The 21149-nt window shown below is 44.6% G+C and overlaps 1 protein-coding gene across 8 annotated transcripts in view; it reads left to right on the top strand.

Annotated features, from left to right (window-relative positions):
* The window catches only part of herc1 (HECT and RLD domain containing E3 ubiquitin protein ligase family member 1), a 239823-nt gene that overhangs the window by 167720 nt on the left and 50954 nt on the right, over nt 1–21149 (top strand). For all 8 annotated transcript variants that reach the window (XM_038784383.1, XM_038784384.1, XM_038784381.1 and 5 more), the window contains 6 exons: nt 1069–1196; nt 1307–1440; nt 4335–4535; nt 8437–8567; nt 11556–11755; nt 20057–20177. In XM_038784383.1, coding sequence (XP_038640311.1) covers nt 1069–1196; nt 1307–1440; nt 4335–4535; nt 8437–8567; nt 11556–11755; nt 20057–20177 — 915 coding nt within the window. The remainder of the gene's footprint in view (nt 1–1068; nt 1197–1306; nt 1441–4334; nt 4536–8436; nt 8568–11555; nt 11756–20056; nt 20178–21149) is intronic.

Raw genomic sequence — 21149 nt, 5'->3', positions numbered from 1 at the left:
TGCCCCCGCTTGCTGTTCTTGCCCCCGCTTGCTGTTCTTGCCCCCGCTTGCTGTTCTTGCCCCCGCTTGCTGTGTGCGAGTCCCTCGAGCTGTAGCACTGTACTGGAACCACCTGGAGAAATTCCAAACCCTTTTCTGGTCTGCCCATCACTAAATTCTGACAGGGCTGCACTGTAAGGCACCCCGATATGTTGAGATGTAGCACTTTGAACACGTGATTTCAAGCTGGGTGGAAATGGGTAGAGGATTGGTCAGTCCTTGCCTCGTTGTTGCACTGATTTCAATAAAAAGAAAGACTTGCATTTGCAAAGCACCGTTCACAGCCACCGGGCATTCCCAAGGGTTTTGTAACCAGTGTACGACCTTTTTGAAATGTAGTCACGGCACACAGAACCCAACTTGCACACAGCAAGCTTCCACAAACAGAAATAAGATAAGTGACCAGATAATCTGCTTTGTGGTGTTAGTTAAGGGATGAAGTTTGGGCAGGACACCAGGGAGAACTCCCCTGCATCTCTTCAGACTGGTACTAGGGGATTATCCACATGGGTGAGTAAACTTGGTGCTACCGTATGCAGGGGGCGGTTAACTCAGTTAGTTGGACGGCTGGTTTGTGATGCAGAGCGATGCCAATCGGCATGGGTTCATTTCCCGTACCAGCTGAGGTTATTCATGAAAGCCTCTCCTTCTTAACCTTGCCCTTCGCCTGAGGTGTGGTGACCCTCAGGTTAAATCACTGCCAGTCAGATTTCAAAGGGGAGAGCAGCCTATGGTCCTCTGGAACCATGGCGACATTTACATTTGCCATATACGTCGTTAGCTTTTTTTTTAGAGTTTTATTATGAATCACTTGTCGTTTATATTAAGTTCAATGGCTGAGTCCTCCTGTCCCGTCCACCAGCGGGCTTTACTGGTGCTGACAAAGTCACCGGATGTTTGGTTGGCTTGCTGCATCTGTCATGGCGTGACCCACCGCAATGGGGCCAGAAAATCCTGGCCCAAGTGTTTTAATTGCTTTGATGTAAACACATTTCTAAAGTAGTCTTTTTTTAAAAAAATTCTTTCAAGGTGATCACGTGTCAATGGTGTAACAAAAAAGGTCTCCTAGCAACAAGTGGCAATGATGGGACTGTTAGAGTGTGGAATGTCACTAAGAATCATTACACCTTACAACAAACATGTGTCTTCAACAAAACGTGAGTGATTTTAAACGCAATTGTGTGGATTATTTGCAGTCAACATAAACGTTAATGCATTGAGTTTTCACAAGTAATGTTGAATATTGCGTTGGCTTTTTATTACACAGAGAAATTATTTCAGAAGACTTGGGCAGTCTGGGTTCACCGTGTGACCCAAATTTGTCTCTCATTTGTTGGAGTGTGAGTGGAAAATACATTGCAGCCGCTCTAGAAAAAGTGGTGAACATCTGGCAAGTCACTGGTATGGCACTTAATCTATTCATACTTCGTAAAGTAAAATTCTAAAGCTCGTCATTTTGGTTCAGAAGTAAAATGGAGCAGCACAAATGTCCGTCTATTTCTTTTGCCACCTTGAAATATTAGTTAACTAGCGGACTAAAGGTGCCAAGCCCCTTGGACCTGCATACTCTGGTCTGAAAAGAAGATTCCAGTGGATTGGAAAGCCCCTCTGTTCAAGAAAGGAGGGAGAAAGCAGGAAACTAGAGGCCAGCTAGTCTAATGTGTATCACTTGGAAAAATGCCGGAATCATTATTGAAGAAGTAGTAGCAGGACTTCTAGAAAATCATAATGCAACCAAGACAGGTCAATGTGGTTTTATGAAAAGAAAATGGTGTTTGACAAGTTTATTAGAGGTCTTTGAGGGTGTAACTGCTGGGGTAGATAAAGGGAAACCAGTAGATGTAGTGTATTTGTTTCTCTGAAAGACATTTGTCAAGGTGCCACATTAAAGGTTACTACACAAGGTGTCAGGGGTAATATATTACCATGGATCCAAAAAATTGGTTAACTTAACTGGTGCCATGATAAGAATCATTTTCAGGCTGGCAAACCAACTAGTGGGACATGACAGGGATTAATGCTGGGGCTTCCATTATTTACAGTCTGTACTAATGACTTAGATGAAGGAGCCAAAGTTGCAAACAGTAAAAAGGTGCATCAGAAAGAATATGGTTCAGTCTGGACCCCGATACGCAACAATCACAAATTTGTCCCGGGCAGGATAGACGGAGGGTTTCAAAGCTGGTAGGCATTAAAAGTATGGGGGACCTGTTCATAGACGGGACCTTCCCCAGCCTGAAAATGCTGGAGGAGAAATTCAGTTTGCCCCCTGGAAACGCTTTCAGACACCTTCAGGTACGCGCCTTTCTGAAAAAGCTGGTGGTATCATTTCCACTGCTACCCCCACACAGGATAACGGATAGGGTGCTCTCCGGCACCTGGGTAGGGGAGGGGAAGGTTTCGGACATTTGCCGGGAACTTCAGGAGGCGGAGGAAGCCCCAGTGGAGGAGCTTAAGGGCAAATGGAAGGAGGAGCTAGGTGGGGAGCTGGATGCAGGCCTGTGGGCGGATGCCCTAAACAGGATCAATTCTTCCTCATCATGTGCCAGGCTTAGCTTAATCCAGTTTAAGGTGGTTCACCGGGCACACATGACGGCAACGAGAATGAGCAAACTCTTTGGGGTTGAGGATAAATGTGCGAGGTGTGCGGGAGGCGCTGCAGATCATGTCCATATGTTCTGGGCATGCCCGGCTCTCAAGGGATTCTGGCAGGGATTTGCCAAGGAATGTCCAAGATCTTAGGCACGCGGGTGCCGAGTCCAGAGATAGCGATCTTTGGTGTGTCAGATGATCCGGGAGTTCAGGAAGCGAAAGAGGCCGACGTCCTGGCCTTTGTCTCCCTGGTAGCCCAGGGACGGATCCTTTTAATGTGGAGGGTCTCAAAGCCCCCGAGTGTGGAGACCTGGGTCACTGACATGGCTGGGTTTCTCAGTCTCGAGAAAATAAAGTTTGCCTTGAGAGGGTCCATGGCGGGGTTCTCTCGGAGGTGGCAGCTGTTCCTCGACTTTCTAGGTCAACAGCAGCAATCCCGGGGGGAGGGTAATCGTTACGTTGTATTGTTCCTTTCTTTGTACATGCGGTTAACGTTTTTTTTCTTTGTTCTGTTAATTGTTGCGTACGGTTATGCAAACATTATGTTTTTTGACAAATTTGCATAAAAATAATTTTTTTTTAAAAGAAAGAAAATGGTGAGGGTTATAGACAAATTAAATGAGTAGGCAAAACATTGACAGATGCAGTACAATGTGGGAATATGTGAGGTTGTCTATTTTGCTCGGCAGAAGAGAAAGCAGAATATTATTTAAATGGGGGTAGACTGCAGATTCCTGCAGCACAGTGTCCTGGTAAATGGATCTCGAAAGGTTAACATGTAGGTGCAGCAAGTCATTAGCAAGTCATTAGCAAGGCCAATTGCCTTTACTGCAAGGAGGATGAGTATAAATGTAGGGAAGGATGTTGGTGAGGCCGCACCAAGGAGACTGCATGCTGTTTTGGTCTCCTTATTCAAAGGAAGATTCACAGGCTGATTCCTGGGATGAAGGATTTGTCTTGGGAAGATAGGTTGGGAAGGTTTAGCCGATACTCGTTGGAGTTTAGACAAATGAGAGATGATTTTTATTGAAACATATAAGATTCTGAGGGGGAATTAAATGGTGAATGCCGAGAGGATGTTTCCCTCCTGGGGGAATCTACAACTAAGGGGTGTGGTTTAAGAATAAGGAGTCTCGTATTTAAGTCCGCGTTGAGGAGGAATTTCTTCCGAGGGTCGTTATTCTTTGGAATTCTGTTCCCCATAGAGCAGTGGCGGCTGGGTCATTGTTTTTTTTGATTTGCATTGGAATTGAGATTTGTGGGGACAGATGGGAAAGTAGAACTGAAGCCACAATCAGATCAGTCATGGTTCTATTGAATGCCAAAACAGGCTGAGGGCACCCACTTCTCTTATGTTTTTTTTTTCTTCTTGAACCAGTATTCTAAACTTTTTTTTTTATTATTGGTGTTCATAAACTTTGCATGTGTGTAATGCAGGAAGCCTCTGCAAAGAGAATGCTACCCCAATGCTTGACTTTAGATCAAATAGCTTTGCAAGCTCATTTGACCAAAGGACTGGTGTGTGAAGTTGCGTTTTCCAAGGTTGCATTCCTGCCAGGAAGCACTTGTTGGAGATTTGTGTATACGCTCCCCACTGTTGCTGTCCCATCCTGTGTACAAAATTTCCAACAAATTCTGCTCTTTGGCAGAAATGCAAGCTCCCAAGTTATCCTGGTAAAGTGAAGTGTTTCTGTCTTTTATAGGAGGCAAGGGGCTTTTGGACATACAGCCACACTGGGTTTCTGCTCTTGCCTGGCCTGAAGAAGGTCCAATAGCAAGCTGGGCAGGTGACACTTTAGAAGTTCTCCTTGTCGGACGAATGGATGGATCTCTTGGACTCATTGAGGTAGTGGATTCATCTACCATGCACCGACTTGAACTTGAGCACTGCTACAGAAAAGATGGTAAATTTTGCCTTTGTTTTATCAATTCTGTTCCATTGTAATTCCCATTCAAATTGGGGTGTTGGCCTTCCTCCAGAACATCACCTGGCCACATCCTCCAGTTCTGTCATTAATAGTCTTCTTTTGGATAAATCCTTGAAATTGTCTTCCAGTGTTTTTTTTCTAGGTGAAAGTTCAAACTATAAGGAAAACCAGTTCCATTAGGTTGCTATATATATTTGTTCAAGTACAATTTGCTTCTTAATCCTCCAAGCCTGTAACAGTTCCAGTTTTGTCATTTAACCCCTGGTTTCTGCAAAATGTCAGCTCTGTATTTTAACATTTGTGTTAAATACCCGAGATCTTACTCTCATCCCACAATCCAGTTTATTTCCTGCCCCTCAATTCTGTTTGATTACTCTGCTGTGAAACAGGTTAGTTTTAGTATGGTCAGGCTGCAGCATTAATGCAAGTCCCCCCCCCCCACTCCCCAATGGTGAGTATTAACTTTTAAAATTGCAATGATCATAGAATCTACATTCAGCCATTCAGCCTAGCAAGTCTGCACCGGCCCTTGGAAAGCACACTCTAATTAAGTCCATGCCTCCCCATAACCCAGTAACCCCACCTAACCTTTTTAGACACTAAGGACAATTTAGCATGGCCAATCCACCTAACCTGCACATCTTTGGACTGTGGGAGGAAACCGGAGCACCCGGAGGAAACCCACGCAGACACTGGGGAGAACGTGCAGACTCCGCACAGACAGTGACCCAAGCCGGGAATCGAACTCGGGTCCCTAGTGCTGTGAAGCAACAATGTTAACCACTGTGCTACCTGTTACTCCATACTTAACAAGAGGGATCAGCACAGCTGTCATACCTGCAAAAAGGAAGGCCCAACAAACCGAATGGGCAAGATAGATAACAGAATTGTTTTACAGTAAAAAGTCTTACGACACCACGTTAAAGTTGAATCACTAGCTTTCGGAGCACTGCTCCTTTCTCAGGTGAGATTTGTGCCTGGATGTTTCACCTGAGGAAGGAGCAGTGTTCCGAAAGCTAGTATTTGAAACAAACCTGTTGGACTTTAACCTGGTGTTGTAAGACTTCTTACTGTGCTCACCCCAGTCCAACGCCGGCATCTCCACATCAGAATTTTAAAAATCGCTTTAAGTGGAGGATGGGGCGGGCGGGCTGGAATAAACCTGCTTGTAGACGACGACTCGCTCAAGGGAATGGGGAGTGACCTTATAAAGGTGCAATATCCAGACAGAAATTGTACAGAGAGGCTCACGCAGTCACCTTGAGTGTCAGTTTTAAGGCTTTTAAATCTCAGCAGAGATTTCTAAAGAGACCCATGACCCATATCCTGTTGCCTTCACCACAAATGCTCTGAGAATCTCCCAGTTTTGCTTGGGGGAATCAAGGTGGTGTGGTCCAATCTAATGTATTGGGCAGCCAGATGAGATAGTGCTATGAAGCAGCAGAGTCTCTTGAGATTCTCTCTCTCTTCCTGCACTCCTTTCCAATTGTATCCTTTTGTTTATATTGGCCCCTCACTCCTAGGAAGATATACCTCTGCATTAAATTTCACCGGCCGATGACTCGCCTTTCATTCTCACTCCACAGTATAAATATTTTCCACTTTCTCTGTCTGTTAGCTTTGACAAAGAGTCATCGACTCGAAACATCAGCCCTTTTCTCTCCCTACAGATGCTGCCAGACCTGCTGAGATTTTCCCGCATTTCCTCTTTCGTCACAGGCCTCTGTCCTCTTGCAAATTTTTAAAATTAGTTTTTATTCAAAATTTTTACAAAATTTTACAAACCACTACAGAAAGAAAACAACAAAAAACATAATAGTAATAATAAAGAAAAATGAATTAACAACTTAACAAAGCAAGGTGGGGTATCTGCCCTTTACAAGTAAAATCAGTGCACCACCCTGCCCAGGGCGTCTTCCCACAGGCCCTCATCCAGCTCCTCCTCCAGCTCCTCCTCCCACTTGCCCTTCAGCTCTTCCACCGAGGCCTCCTACAGCTCCTGGTATATGTCCGATACCTTTCCGTCTCTTACCCACACGCCCAAGACCACCCTGTCCTGTATCCTCCGGGCCGGTAGCAGCGGAAATTCTCCCACCTGCTTCCTCACGAAAGCCCGGACCTGCAGGTACCTAAAGGTATACCCTGGGGGCAACCCAAATTTCTCTTCCAGCGCCCTCAGGCTAGCAGAAGTCCATCAATAAACAAGTCCCCCATCCTTTTTGATACCCGCTCTGCCAGCTTAGGAACCCACCGTCCATTCTATCTGGAACAAACCTGTGAGGCCCCAACTCCTCTTCTCCCCCCCCCCGGTGCCGTCTCCACTGACCCCAGATCCTCAACGTCACCATCACCACCGGGCTCGTGGTGTACCGTGTCGGCGGGAGCGGCAGCGGTGCCGTCATCCATGCCCCCAGGCTAGTATCCCTGCAAAACGCCGCCTCCAGCCGCTTCCACGCCGCACCCCCCTCCCTCTACTATTAATTTCCGAATCATATATTCGCTGCCCAGTAATAGCTGCAGAAGGTCAGCTGCGCCAGATCCCCCCCCCCGCCCCCCCCCCCCCCCCCCCCCCCGCCCCCCGGACTGCGCTCTAAGAACAGTGTCTTAACACGCGGGGTCTTGTTTGCCCACACAAATCCCATAATAATCCTGTTCATCTGTCTGAAGAAGGACTTGGGGATGATGATGGGAAGGCACTGGAAGACGAACAAGAACCTGGGGAGGACCGTCATCTTCACAGACTGCACCCTGCCCGCCAGGGAAAGCGACAGCATGTCCCACCTCTTAAAGTCCTCCTCCATCTGATCCACCAGCCGCGCTAGATTGAGCTTGTGCAGGATATCCCAACTCTTAGCCACCTGTTGCCCAAATAGCGAAAACTCCTCTCCACCATCTTAAGCGGTAGCTCTTCCAGTCTCTTTTCCTGGCCCCTCGCATGTATCGCGAAAAGCTCGCTTTTCCCGACTTTCAACTTATACCCCGAAAAGTTCCTGAAATCGTTAAGGATCTGCACGACCTCCCCCATCCCCTCCACCGTATCCGAAATGTACAGGAGCAGGTCATCTGCATACAGTGAAACTCGATGCTCCCACCCCCACCCCCCCGAACCAGCCCCCTCCAGTTTCTAGACTCCCTCAACGCCATGGCCAGCGGCTCAATTGCCAGGGCAAACAGCAGGGGGGACGGGGGCCCCACTGCCTCGTTCCTCGATGTAGCCTAAAGTACTCCGACCGCAGCCAGTTCATCGACACACTCGCTACAGGGGCCTGATACAACAATTTAACCCACCCCATAAATTCCTCGCCAAATCCAAATCTGCCTAACACTTCCCACAGGTATTCCCACTCCGCCCTATCGAAGGCTTTTTCCACGTCCATTGCCGTCACCGTTTCTGCATCCCCTCCTTCCGAGAGCATCGTGATCACATTCAGGAGCCTCCGCACATTCGTGTTCAGCTGCCTGCCCTTTACAAACCCCGTCTGATTCTCATTGATCACACCCGGGGCACAGTCCTCAATTTTGGTGGCCAGGATCTTGGCCAACAGTTTAGCATCTACATTAAGGAGCGATATCGGCCTGTAAAAGCCACATTCTTCTTGCAAATTACTAAAATCAGAAAAATAATTCCTGAATTCTGAGGAGGATAGTGATAGACTATACATTTTAAAACTGTGCTCTGTACATCCAAGTCTAAATCATTCAAATGTAAGAGTCCAATTTAATTCTGTTAATTGTACAAACCTTTGTTCCTTGTCTATTAATTTTTGCAGATTTCCATTTGGCTGATTATTATATGTTAAAGAACTATAGTAGTATATCTTAATATGATCACCTGTATGAGAATCTTGTTCTCACAATTACTCCTTACTGTCTCTAGTTGCTGTATTGGCCATTGCTTGGTATAGTGAGGATAAACCATTTGCAGTGGGTTATGCTGATGGCAAAATACTGATTGGCACAAAAGAGCCTCTGGAGAAAGGAACCGTCGTTATAATTGATGCATACAAGGTAGGTTCAAATCAGAAGTAATTCTGAGGTGTGTGTGTTATGTGATGTGTTGTGTGTATGTGACTTCATGAAAATGGGGAGAAACGAATGAAAGTGTTGGAAAAAAATGAGGGAGACCTCGAAACAGGCTCTGAGGGCAGCACGAGGCAATTAAGAGAGGGGAATGTGCAACGAGACCAGGGTGTCCTCTTACACCAGTCGCTGAAGGTAAGCATGCAGCCTCGGCAGGCGGTAAAGAAGGCAACTGGTATGTTGGCCTTCATAGCAAGAGGATTTGAGTATAGGAGCAGGGATGTGTAGCTGCAATTATACAGGGCATTGGTGAGGCCCCACCTGGAATATTGTATGCAGTTTTGCTCCCCTTACCTGAGGACGGATGATCTTGCCACTGATGGAGTGCAGCCAATGCTTATCAGACTGATGCCTGGGATGACGTACGAGAAATTGAGCCGGTTAGGATTATATTTGCTGGAGTTTAGACGAATGAGGGGGGGGGGGATCTCATAGAAACCTATAAAACTCTTAACAGGACTAGACAAGGTAGATACAGGAAGGATGTTCCCGATAGTGGGGGTGTCCAGAACCATGGGGCATAGCCCTAAAAGGTATACCCTGTATCTTCAGACTGCGATGAGGAAAAATCTCTTCACCCAGAGAGTGACAAGCTTGTGGATTTCGCTACCAGAGGAAGCAGTTGAGGCCAAAACATTGTATGTTTTCAAGAATTTGGATTTGGATATGGTGGAAGTGGGAACAGGTTACTGAGTTGGATGATCGGCGATGATCATATTGAGTGGAGGAGCAGGTTTGAAGGGCTGAATGGCCTATTCCTGTTTTCTATGTTTTGAAGCTGTTATAGTTGCATTGATATTTAATGAAGATCAATGAAAGGATAGCCTGACAGATCTTCTCAGTACTTTAAGAAGGGGAGATGGCAGCATGAAGTTATGGCGATCTAAATCATTTTCACGAGAGGAAAGGGAAGTAGGGCGGCAGGGTAGCACAGTGCTTCGCAGCTCCAGGGTCCCAGGTTCAATTCCCGGCTTGGGTCACTGTCTGTGCGGAGTCTGCACGTTCTCCCTGTGTCTGCGTGGGTTTCCTCTGGGTGCTCCGGTTTCCCCCCACAGTCCAAAGATGTGCAGGTTAGGTGGATTGACCGTGCTAAGTTACCCTTAGTGTCCAAAAAAGGTGAGGTTACGGGGATAGGGCGGAGGTGTGGGCTTAAGTAGGGGGCTCTTTACAAGGGCCAGACTCGATGGGTTGAATGGCCTCCTTCTGCACTGTAAACTCTGAGGTTAGTGTTTATTTTGAAGTGAGAAAGTTCAAGCAGTTGTGTATGGTTGGGGCAAGAAAAGACCGGATTGATGTGCTCAATGGACTTTTTAATTACTCCAGCTTTGTTTTTGATACTCGATTGCCTCTAACATCACTCTCACTTGAGAAATATGATTTTCTAAGGACCAGAAAACTGTATTGTGTAATGAGCAATGTAATTTTCTGCTGCATTGGAAAAATGTGTGACCTAGCTGCCCCGTTGAGTCTAAATGCTGCAAATGAACATATCCTGAAATCCGTCAGGGTAGGTTTTTTCCCTGTAGCAGACACAGACATACCTGGCTCTTCCTTGAGGTCTGAGTTTGGTACCATTGCACACCAGGATCACATCAGTTTGCTAGATGAGAATAATAGAATCCCTACAGCGTGGGAGACCATGCGGCCCGCTGAAATCTGCACCAACCCTTCACCCATACCCACTTCCCTATTCCTGTAATCCCATAACCTAAGCTGCACATCCCTGGACTCTAAGGGACAATTCATCATGACCAATCCACCTAACCTGCACATCTTTGGATTATGGTGTCTTTGGTTATGGTGCAACCATTATATAACTGGTTGTCCATCCGTTTTGATGGTTAGGAAATCGAGTGGCCAGCATAAGAGGCTTATTCTCTTTCACCTTTACACGATTTGCATTACCCTGTTGTTTTTTTTTTGTCATAAAATATAATTTGATATGTTCTACCTTCTTTTGTATCTCTCTTTTATATTCCAGCATGTTATTCCAGCATGTCATTTTAGGCTATGCACATATCTTTGCATTATGCTTTTCTTTAAGTCATGCAGTTTTTTTTAATTCCAGACCTCCAGCCAGGTTCAAGGAGCTGAATAAAGCTGCTTTGTCATAAAAAATTTAAGAACGTAACAGTTAGGAGCAGGAGTAGGCCATCATCCAGCCTCTGGAACTGCTCTGTCATTCAGTAAGATCTTTGATCTGAACAGCAGCCTCCAACCGGTCAGAGATGGGTTGTCATGCTCAAGATCAGAAATGTTTTTGTCACTGTAATATATAGTATTCCCCAAAAACTGTACAGCTCACAGCTGGGTAAATGGATTTTTCAACATTTACACTGGTTATAAGAATATTCATGCCTTTGTTGATTGATTGCTGTGTTTTCATTGACTCTAACAAAATTGCATTCACATTTTCCCCAAAACTTTGTTCTTGTTTTTCTGGTTGGGGGGGGGGGGGGGGGGGGGGTTTGTTTGTTTAACCCTGAACAAAGGCAGGTCATTTATTTTTTGAGGATAAGGGAATTGTTGGGTCACTGGTGCTTTCTTCCTACTTTAAAAAAAAAAAAAAATTTAGTGTACCCAATTCACTTTTTCAAATTAAGGGGCAATTTAGCGTGGCCAATCCACCTACCCTGCACATCTTTGGGTTGTGGGGGCGAAAAACCGGGAGAATGTGCCATCTCCACACGGGCAGTGACCCAGATCGAACCTGGGGCCTCGGTGTTGTGAGGCAGCAGTGCCCCCTACTTTGTATATTATTACAAAGATTTATTGTCCATAGCCCAGTAGTTTAAAGTGCCTATAAATTGGTTGACCACCTTCCCTTGGAAAATAATAGAAATTCCACAATTCTTTGGAAATAAAAGCATCTAATCCTGGTCGTACTCTGTTTCTTTTCTCCTCCTCTCAAACTAGGAAAGCATCACGTGTATGAAGTGGGACCCATTAGGGCTGATGCTTATGACTTGTGCCAAAGAAAACACTGTCAAGGTGTGGAGCTGTGTAGCTGGCACCTGGCATTGCCTCCATAAACTTTCTCATCCGGCTCTGGTGAACGATGTTGCCTGGTGTAGTCAACTGGGAAAAGGTTTCAAGTTGCAACTCCTGTTGGCCAGGTAGATACGAAGGTTTACTCTTTCAAAGCATTTATTGTTCTTGAAAATGCTTGACTTTGTCGATTGGGTGTCTTTATTCAGTAAGAAATTGATACTGAAAATGTCACTTTAGTCGGTTGCAAGAATATTGTTATGGAGAGAATTATTTTGTCTGTTTATACTATGTCACAGTACCTTGTCCAGATATCATACTTGCTGGTTTACGGTCAGGACATTTATTTTTTAAATGATTTACTCTGTTACGTTCACTTGGTTTCTGTGTGCAGTGATTAGTTAAATAGTTTTCGGAGGGGTAGACTTTTTAGACGTAAATTACCTTGAGTGAGTGTGGGGTGGCAAGGTTGAGTTGAACAAATCTTAGTGGGTCTTACAAATAGATGTCAAACTGCAAAAGGGAAGCAAGAAGAGGTATTTTTCACAGTAATGACATTGCAGTAGAAAGGCATTGAGAAGACCACCCAAAGGTTTATACTATGCGACTCCTGGTCTTTGTAAAGATCAATACCTGAAACTCTCAATATGAACACGGTAATTAAGTTTGCAGGTGGTCCAAAACTAAGTATTGATGGAAGAAGTCAAAATGGTACAAGGAGAACTGCAGGATTTCCACGTGGGCTGTTCTGTGGTGAGTAAAGGTCAGTATTGACCGATGAAGAACAGTGAGATTTGATCTGATGGAGTCTTTCCTTCAAAGAGTCAACTTGGTCCATTACAGTAATCTTCACAGTAAATGCCTCAAGAGATTTCAGTGACTGACTGCAAATGAACAGTGCAAGGAGTAATATTAGGGCAAATGACCGAAGAGTTGGTCAAGGGGTGGGTTGAGTGTCTTGTAAGGAGCATTCCAGAATGTGGGGAAGATACTGAAGGCACCACCATTAAATGGAAGACCACACTCGAAAGAGTGCACAGAAAATAGGGTCAGGAAATAGGACCAGGAGTCAACCATTCAGCCCATCGATCCTGCTCCACCATTCATTATGATCATGACCGATCATCTAATTCAGTAACCAGTTCCTGTTTTCCTTCATATACTTTGATCCCTTTCAAACTAAGAACTATATCTAACACCTTTTTAGAAGATTTTGGTCTCAACTGCATTCTGTGGTAGTGAATTCCACAAGCTCAGTACTCTGGGTGAAGGAATTTGTCCTCATCTCATAGAAATATAGAACGTAGAAGCAGGAGAAGACCATTCAGCCGTTAGAGCCTGCTTTGCCATTTGTTATCATGGCTGATCATCCAAGTTCAATCATCCATCGGGAACATCCTTCCTGTATCTACCCTGTTTAATCCTGTTAGAATTTTATGTTTCTATGAGCTCACCCCTCATTCTTCTAAACTCCAGCGTTAATAATTCTAACCGACTCAATCTCTCCTCATACATCAGGCCTACCATCCCAAGTATCAGTCTGGTAAACTTTCGCTGCACTCCCTCAATAGCAAGAACATCCTTCCTCCGATCAGGAGACCAAAACTACACACAATATTCCAGATGTGCTGTCACCAAGGCACTATAATTGTAGTAAGACACCCCTGATCCTGTACTCTAATCCTCTCATTACGATAAACTCGTTACGACTGACTTCTTTCCCATCTGCTGCACCTGCATGCTTACTTTCAGCGTCTGGTGTACAAGGACACCCAGGTCTTATTGTACATGCCCCTCTTTCAAGTTATATCCATTCAGAAAACCTGCCTTCCTGTTTTTTGGCACCAAAGTGGATAACCTCCTATTTATCCATATTTTACTGCATCCACCATGCATTTGTCCACTCATCCATTTCACATTTCTGCATCCTCCTCACAGCTCATCCTCCCACCCAGCTTTGTGTCATCTGCAAATTTAGTGATATTATGTTTAGTTCCCTCATCTAAATCATTGATATATATATTCTGAATAGCTGGGGTCCTAACACTGATCCCTGCGGTACCCCGCTAGTCACTCCCTGCCATTTGGAAAAAGACCCATATGCGCTATAATTTTACATCCAATCTCTTATGTGGGGTTTTGTTGAAAGCCTTCTGAAAGTCCAAATAAACCACATCCACTGGTTCCCCTTTGCCAAGTCTACCAACTACACCCACAAAGATTTCCAGTAGATTTGTTAGGCACGGTTTCCCTTTCGTAAATCCTCTGTTGGAATGTGCTATTAAATCTTTTATAATGGACTCTAGTATTTTTTCCACTACTGACGTCAGGCTTACTGGTCTATAATTCCCTGTTTTCTCTCTCCCCCCCCCCCCCCCCCCCCCTCTTTAAATAGTGGGGTTACATTACTACCCTCCAATCTGTAGGAACTGTTCTAGAGTCTATAGAATCTTGGAAGACGACCATCAGTGGATCCACTATTTCTTGGGCCACTTATTTACTCTGGGGTGTAGATTATCAGAGCCTTGGAGATCTGTTGGCCTTCAATCCTAGCAATTTCCCCAACACCATTTCCCTACTAACGCTGATTTCCTTCAGTTCCTCCTCTCACTAAACTCTGTGTTTCCAACATTTCTGGTAGTTATTTGTGTCAAGCTTTGTGAAGCCAGAACCAAAGTATATATTTAGTTGGTCAGCCTTTCCTTTGTTCCCCATTATAAGTTTCCCTGTTTCTGATTATAAAGGACCTACATTTCTTCACCAGTCTTATTCTTGTCACCTTCCTATAGAAACTGATACTCAAGCTTACTCTCATACTCTATTTTCCCCTTCTTAATCAATTCCTTTGGGGATGAAGGAGGTTGTAAAAATAGGGTGGGTGAATTCCTTGGAAAGGATTTATAAATAAAGGTGAAGGTTTTGGTGCAGTGCATCAGGAAGGTATCAGCCAATTGAGCTTCCCAGGGAGGAGAGAGGATACCGAATGTGATGATGGCTATTTAGGCAAGTTGGGGGGAGGAGGTAGGTCCAGCAGGGGAAGCCGAGCACAGTGGGATGAGCGAGGGGAGGGGAGTGGCGTTGGGTCAGAGGGAAGAAATTCCTGATGGGACTGGCAAGTGGAGAGGAGTACTTCACGGTAGGGATGGTAGGACCAGTGCATTTGAGGAGGGCAGTGGGGCGCATTGGTGAGGGGTTGGATAGGTGCCAAGGAGGGCAGAGTGTGCTGTCTGAAGAAAGTCGAGAAGATGATCCTGAAAGTGGTGAGTTCAGTGAGCTAAGATGAGGCTGGTGTCAGGCAAAGGTAGGATACAGCAATAGGTATTCTCCCCATGTCTGCGTGGGTCTCACCCCCACAGACCAAAGATGTGCCGAGTAGGTGGATTGGCTACGCTAAATTGACCCTTATTTAGAAACAAAAATGAATTAGGTACTCTAAATTTATTTCTGAAAATTAAAACGATACAGCAATAGGTGATCAATGATAAACCTTAGCTTTAAAAATTCAGTTTGGTCAAACAGACGAACAAAGTGCTTCTTGGGCTGAATCTTGGTGAGAGCTCAGGAGAAAGATGTAATGGAGAACCACGTTGCAGCAATGTGGTAGGATCGGGATTCAGGTTCCAGCATTAGTGCCATATTAATTTGTGAAAAATCTCTTGATTCTTTATTTACCCCCACAACAGCCCCTGCAGCCTGAAAGCAATCCACCAGGGGTAATTCTGAATTTTTAAACTATTTGCAGACAGCCTCACAGAGAGCGCAGGTTAGACACTTGATGTAGCCCCATCTCTGACATTTTCTGCTTCTGAGTTAGGTTGCTTTGCAACGTTCTGACATGCAGCTTCAATGAATGCAATTATTTCCGTTTACACTGCCCTGAAGTAAATAGTGGTTAGCACTGTTGCTTCACAGCGCCAGGGTCCCAGGTCCGACTCCCGGCTTGGGTCACTGTCTGTGCGGACTCTGCACGTTCTCCCTGTGTCTGCGTGGGTTTCCTCCCACAAGTCCCGAAAGACGTACTGTTGGGTAATTTGGACATATGAATTCTCCCTCTGTGTACCCGAACAGGCGCCGGAATGTGGCGACTAGGGGCTTTTCACAGTAACTTCATTGTAAGCCTACTTGTGATAATGAAGATTATTATTATTGTTGTTATTATTATAATAATTATAAAGCGAGTTAAGTGAAATCTTGGATGTTAGTCCCAAAAACTGGAGGATTATGTTTGTTTATGAGGTTAAATGAAATTTGGATTTGAGGAAGCGAGGACAGCGAGTTAATGAGTTTGAGAACAGACTGGAAATATGAAACAAAAATAGCTACTGCTTAGCCTGCTGTGTGGCCCCAGCCTTTTTGTATCAATAGATTTTCTTTCTCTAAATTTAGAGTTCCCAATTCATTTTTTCCAATTAAGGGGCAATTTAGCATGGCCAATCCACCTACCCTGCACATCTTTGGGTTGTGGGGCGGAACCCACGCAAACATGGGGAGAACGTGCAAATTCCACACAACAGTGACCCAGAGCCGGATCGAATCTTGGACATCGGCGCCGTGAGGCTGCAGGGTTGTATCAATAGATTTTTAAGATGCTAAAGAAGCTTTTGTGTTTATGTGGGGGGGAAAAAAGTGAGAAAGTACTCCTGGATGATGCACATATAATTTCAGTGAGTGCAAGACATTAATTGGATGTTGCTGATTGTTCAGATCATCAGTGAAGGATAAATAACCCTTACACACACCTGGTTGATTTACAAGATGTAGTCAAGCAATCGAGTGGGGCCACTCCCTCTGTCGGATTAGATGCAATAGCGAGGTGTGCGTGTTTATCACATTTTCCAAGGTTATTAACTTCCAGCAGCTCACAAGAGGCAGGCCAAATTGATAGTTTTAAAATTGAACTTTGAGTTGAGCTTGTTTGACACAATTGTCGGAGGGGGCGTTGGCTTCTAATTGCTGCCTTTCCTAATCTCGAATAAGTATAATTTTTACCGAAATTCAAAACAGAAAAGTGCTGGATGAACTCAGCAGATCTGGCAGCATCTGTGGAGGGAGAAGCCGTTAATGTTTCGAGTCCGTCTGACTCCTCAGAGCTGAAGAGGGGTAGAGATGCAACGGGTATAATGTTTACTGCTTTGTCAGGTAGATGACTCCATCAATGGTGAAAGTTGAAAATCTGAAATCCATAAGCATGGATAACCTCTATGACGACCACAATTAGTTGATGCTAAAACATTGAATATATTTTAGAGGCGGCTAGATATAGCACTTGGGGAGAATGGGATTAAAGGCTATGGGGAGGAAGCAAGATTAGGCTATTGAGTTGGATGATCAGCCATGATCGTGATAAATGGCGGAGCAGGCTCGAAGGGCCAAAAGGCCTCCTCTATCTTCTATGTATCTATATGCCCATGTAGATAAGTGCCTTATCCAAAACTGCAAATCATTTAATACTCGTGATCGGTGCAGTTGTCGGGAACACTTTTCCCTTTGCAGAAAGGTTGTTTCAATTGTACACGTTGTAATCTGCAGGAGTTTCTGTAGAGTTCAGAGTGACTCATGACGGTGCTATTAGCGTGTGAATAGATAAATAAATAAAATGAGTGATAACTGAATCCTAAGGGGGTGACTCAATCCTTGTAGCGCTGAGCTGCAGTCAACAACCAGGCTTGTTTTGAACAATAAACAGTGATTATTCAGCTAGCCAAAAGTGAAGCTCAGATTTTGTTCCTCGACATTCTGCTCAGAATTTTAACGCTTTTATTTTTCATTCATTTTGCCCTTCTGCTTAAAGTGAAGTGTGCTGAGTAGAACTGCGATACTATTTCCTACACTGACCAGTTTGTGACTATTCGGACTACTCATCCACTCTATTACCCAATGTGGGCATCACTGATGGTGTCTGTGATTTTGTGATTCATTGCCCTTGAGGGTTGGTGGTGAACACCCTTGAATACAACTGAATGGCTTGCTAGTGTTTTTCAGTTATTTTTTTAAATTTAGAGCACCCAATTCATTTTGTCCAATTAAGGGGCAATTTAGCGTGGCCAATCCACCAACCCTGTACATCTTTGGGTTTGTGGGGGTGAGACCCACGCAGACACGGGGAGAATGTGCAAACTCCACACGGACAGTGACCCAGAGCCGGGATCGAACCTGGGACCTCGGCGACATGAGGCAGCAGTGCTAACCACCGTGTTGAGGCATGGTTGAGCTTCCCAAATCCCAAAAAGAAACTTGAAACAGCTGCCAAAACGGTTTTTGCAATTTGTATGAGGATAGTTCTGAAATCCAAGAAATTATTTCCCTGACTACTTGTGATGATTTTATAGCAAAGTAAACAGAATTTTTTTTTAAAAAGCTAAATTACCTTTAACATAAGAATGGCTTCACATTGTAATCACTACTTTAAAAAAGTTCCAAAATCTTAATGTAACTACCCTTTCTGTTCAACAACTATCCTAGTTTTGAGATCGACAGAACTCCAGGATTTTTTGTTAACCACACAGTGCTTGCCTTTCTCTTGAAATGTCTTCTGAGGCTTACAGCAACTAGTTCTCCAGGTCTAGCTGTGTTCACACCGTCTCGGCAATTTCCTCTCTAGCCTCCTTCAGTATTCTGGGGTAGATCCCACCAGGCCCTGGGGACTTATCTTAGGGACTTGGGGGCAGTAAAAAGTAAGGTTAGGGGAGGGGGGGGGGGTTGTTGGGTTACGGGTATAGGGTGGATACGTGGGTTTGAGTAGGGTGATAATTGCTCGGCACAACATCGAGGGCCGAAGGGCCTGTTCTGTGCTGTACTGTTCTATGTTCTGTTATCCTGATGTCTTCTTGGTTATCCTTGATGATCTAAGTAGCTATCCCCTCACATAGGCGTCCGTATTTCTTTTAATACATTTCTTCCCCTTGATCTCTCTATTTTTTCAGTCTCTTCAGAAGTGCTTTCCTTCCAGAATTAATCAGATTTATTTCTTTAGCTCTGAGGCTTTTAAAAATAAAAGCTTGTCCTATCTTTACTGTATTTACTTGCACCTTACTTTACAACATGTATATATTCCCTTTGAACTAAGCCAACCCACTTTAAAGTTACTCTTGCTATTGCCTCATGTAAAATTCTGACTGAAGTTCTTCTTGGTTCATTAACATATCAAAACATCTCTTCCTGTGGGTTTAGAGTCCTGTAGCCACCCTGTCTCTCAACAACCCCAACAGCCTGCTTCCCAGACACAAGAAATACTACAGTGATGTTACGCAAAGAAAAATATTGTATTTCTTGTTTTCTTGACACTGGGTCCTTTCTGAGGGCAGTAGAGAATGAATTGCGTTGCTGAGGGTTTGGAATCGTATGTAGGTCAGACTAGTTAAGGACGCAGATCCCCATAGTTAAAGGCTGTTGATGAAGCAGACAAATTTTTACAACAATTTAGTAATTCAATCGTCACCATTACTAACATGAGCTTTTTAATCACAGATTTATTTGAGTAAATTAATTTAAATTTCCCCTGCTGCTATGGTGGGATTTGAACTCCTGGCTCCAGAGCATTAGCCTCGGCTTCGGGATTGCTAGTCCAGTAACGTAGCCACTTTGCTACTACCTGTACTTTACCCTCTGTAGCAGGACAGGACAGACACTGCAATGCTTGCAGTGGCAGCATTTTAATGTGGCTGCAACATAATGGGTCCTTTGACCTTGTGCCTGCTGCAAAATCCTCTGAAATGAAATAAATGTTGTGTTGCTACCTTATTGATGGTACAATGTTAATCTCAAGTGGAGGGAAAAATGGAGTTGGGTGCCAACATTATTCTCAGGTGGAGGGAAATGGAGTTGGTTTGATTGGCTAAACCAATCTTTTGGAGGATTGCGTATTCTGATAGTGATTTTGGACTTGAAAAGGTCCCGGGGGGGGGGGGGGGGAGTTTCGCTACTGCTCTTTTTTTTTCTGTTGCCACTGAGCAGAATCACCTGCTATCTGAGTAACCCCTATGATGCAAGGTGGGGGCATGGGATTTGACCCTATCAAATGTTTTCTGTATAATCAAAAATGAATCCGCTGCAGATGGTGACAATAATGGAGAGAGAGTGAAACGGGGTTGGTGATCCTTCATCAGCCAAACCTGTCCAGAAGATACTTTACTTCAAACAGTTTCAAGCATTCTTTATCACAGATCTCACTGCAGTTGATTGGTGACTCACCAAAACGATTAGGCCGCTCTCACATTGCTGCTCATCTCCTTGGAAGAATTTATAGCCGTGTTAACCACTCCATTAAGAGTCATCCGCAGGTGTTTGGCACATTAGGAATATTAGAAGCTGCAGGCCAGCGGGTTGTCCTGAAGAACGGGAAATTGTTCACACTTTAGCAAATTGTTTATTGAGCATTGTACTCCGAGAGTATAGTTTGATGGTGTCATTTTGTTGTTTTGTCTCCCCAGTGGATGTCAGAATGGTTTGGTGTGTGTCTGGACTGTCCCCCAAGATATCTGCAAGGTGTCACACTCCACTTCCAGCAGCTCTGACGAATGGTGGGAACAGGAATCCAAGAACCGAGTGAAGGTAAAACTATTACTAGCATCTTCCACATACTGCATTTATTCTTGCTAACAAAGGATAAGTACAGTTGGCTCCTAAAGAAGCACGATACGCCTTTCTGCATGGTCTGCGCTCTTGTCATTTCATCATTTCCCATTTGTAGAATATTTGCAGCCAACGGCCATTTGAAATTTTCTCCTTTACAGTGCATAATAATCTTTATTATCACAAGTAGGCTTACGTTAACACTGCAATTAAGTTACTGTGAAAATTCCCTTGTCGCCACATTCCGGCACCTGTTTGGGTACACAGAGAAAATTCGGAATATTCAAATTACTGGAGTGGGTGAATTTTAACCCCACCTGACAGGAGCTCGGACTGCCCATTTATTACTGTCCAAAAAAAATATACCAGAGCCCAGTCACCTAAGCAGGCAGTAAAGGTATCAGGCATCTGTCAAAGATGTTGAAGTCAATTTTTATGTATTCCTATCTAGCCCCAGCTGTATTGAGTTCCATAAAGAGCAAGGCGATTGTTGACCTTTACGACCTTGCTCAGTCAGGTCTGCAAACGATCGTCTCAGACGAGGCTAAAGTAGGGCAATTCTTTTCTCTCCTCCTTTAGGGCGGCACGGTCGCATAGTGACCTGCCTCACAACGCCAGGGATCCGGGTGTGATTCCGATCTCTGGTGACTGTGCAAAAGTTTGCACATTCTCCCCGCGTGTTCCGCTTTCCTCCCACAGTCCAAAAATGTGCAGGGTACATGGATTAGCCATGCTAAATTGCCCTTAGTGTCCAAACGTTTTGGTGGAGTTACAAAGATAGGACAGGATTGGGCCGAGGTAGGGTGCTCTTTCAGAGGGTGCTTGATGGGCCAAATGGCCTCCTTCTGCACTATAGGAATTCTAAGAGGGACCATCAACACTCCTCTGGATCTGAGCAGGAAAGCTTTTCTCCCACCACCCACCCACTAAATACCAGAGCCTTGAGGGACG

The sequence above is a fragment of the Scyliorhinus canicula genome, chromosome 24 (genome assembly GCF_902713615.1).
Source record: "Scyliorhinus canicula chromosome 24, sScyCan1.1, whole genome shotgun sequence".
Lineage (NCBI taxonomy): Eukaryota > Metazoa > Chordata > Chondrichthyes > Carcharhiniformes > Scyliorhinidae > Scyliorhinus > Scyliorhinus canicula.
This window is presented reverse-complemented; position numbering and strand designations above follow the sequence as displayed.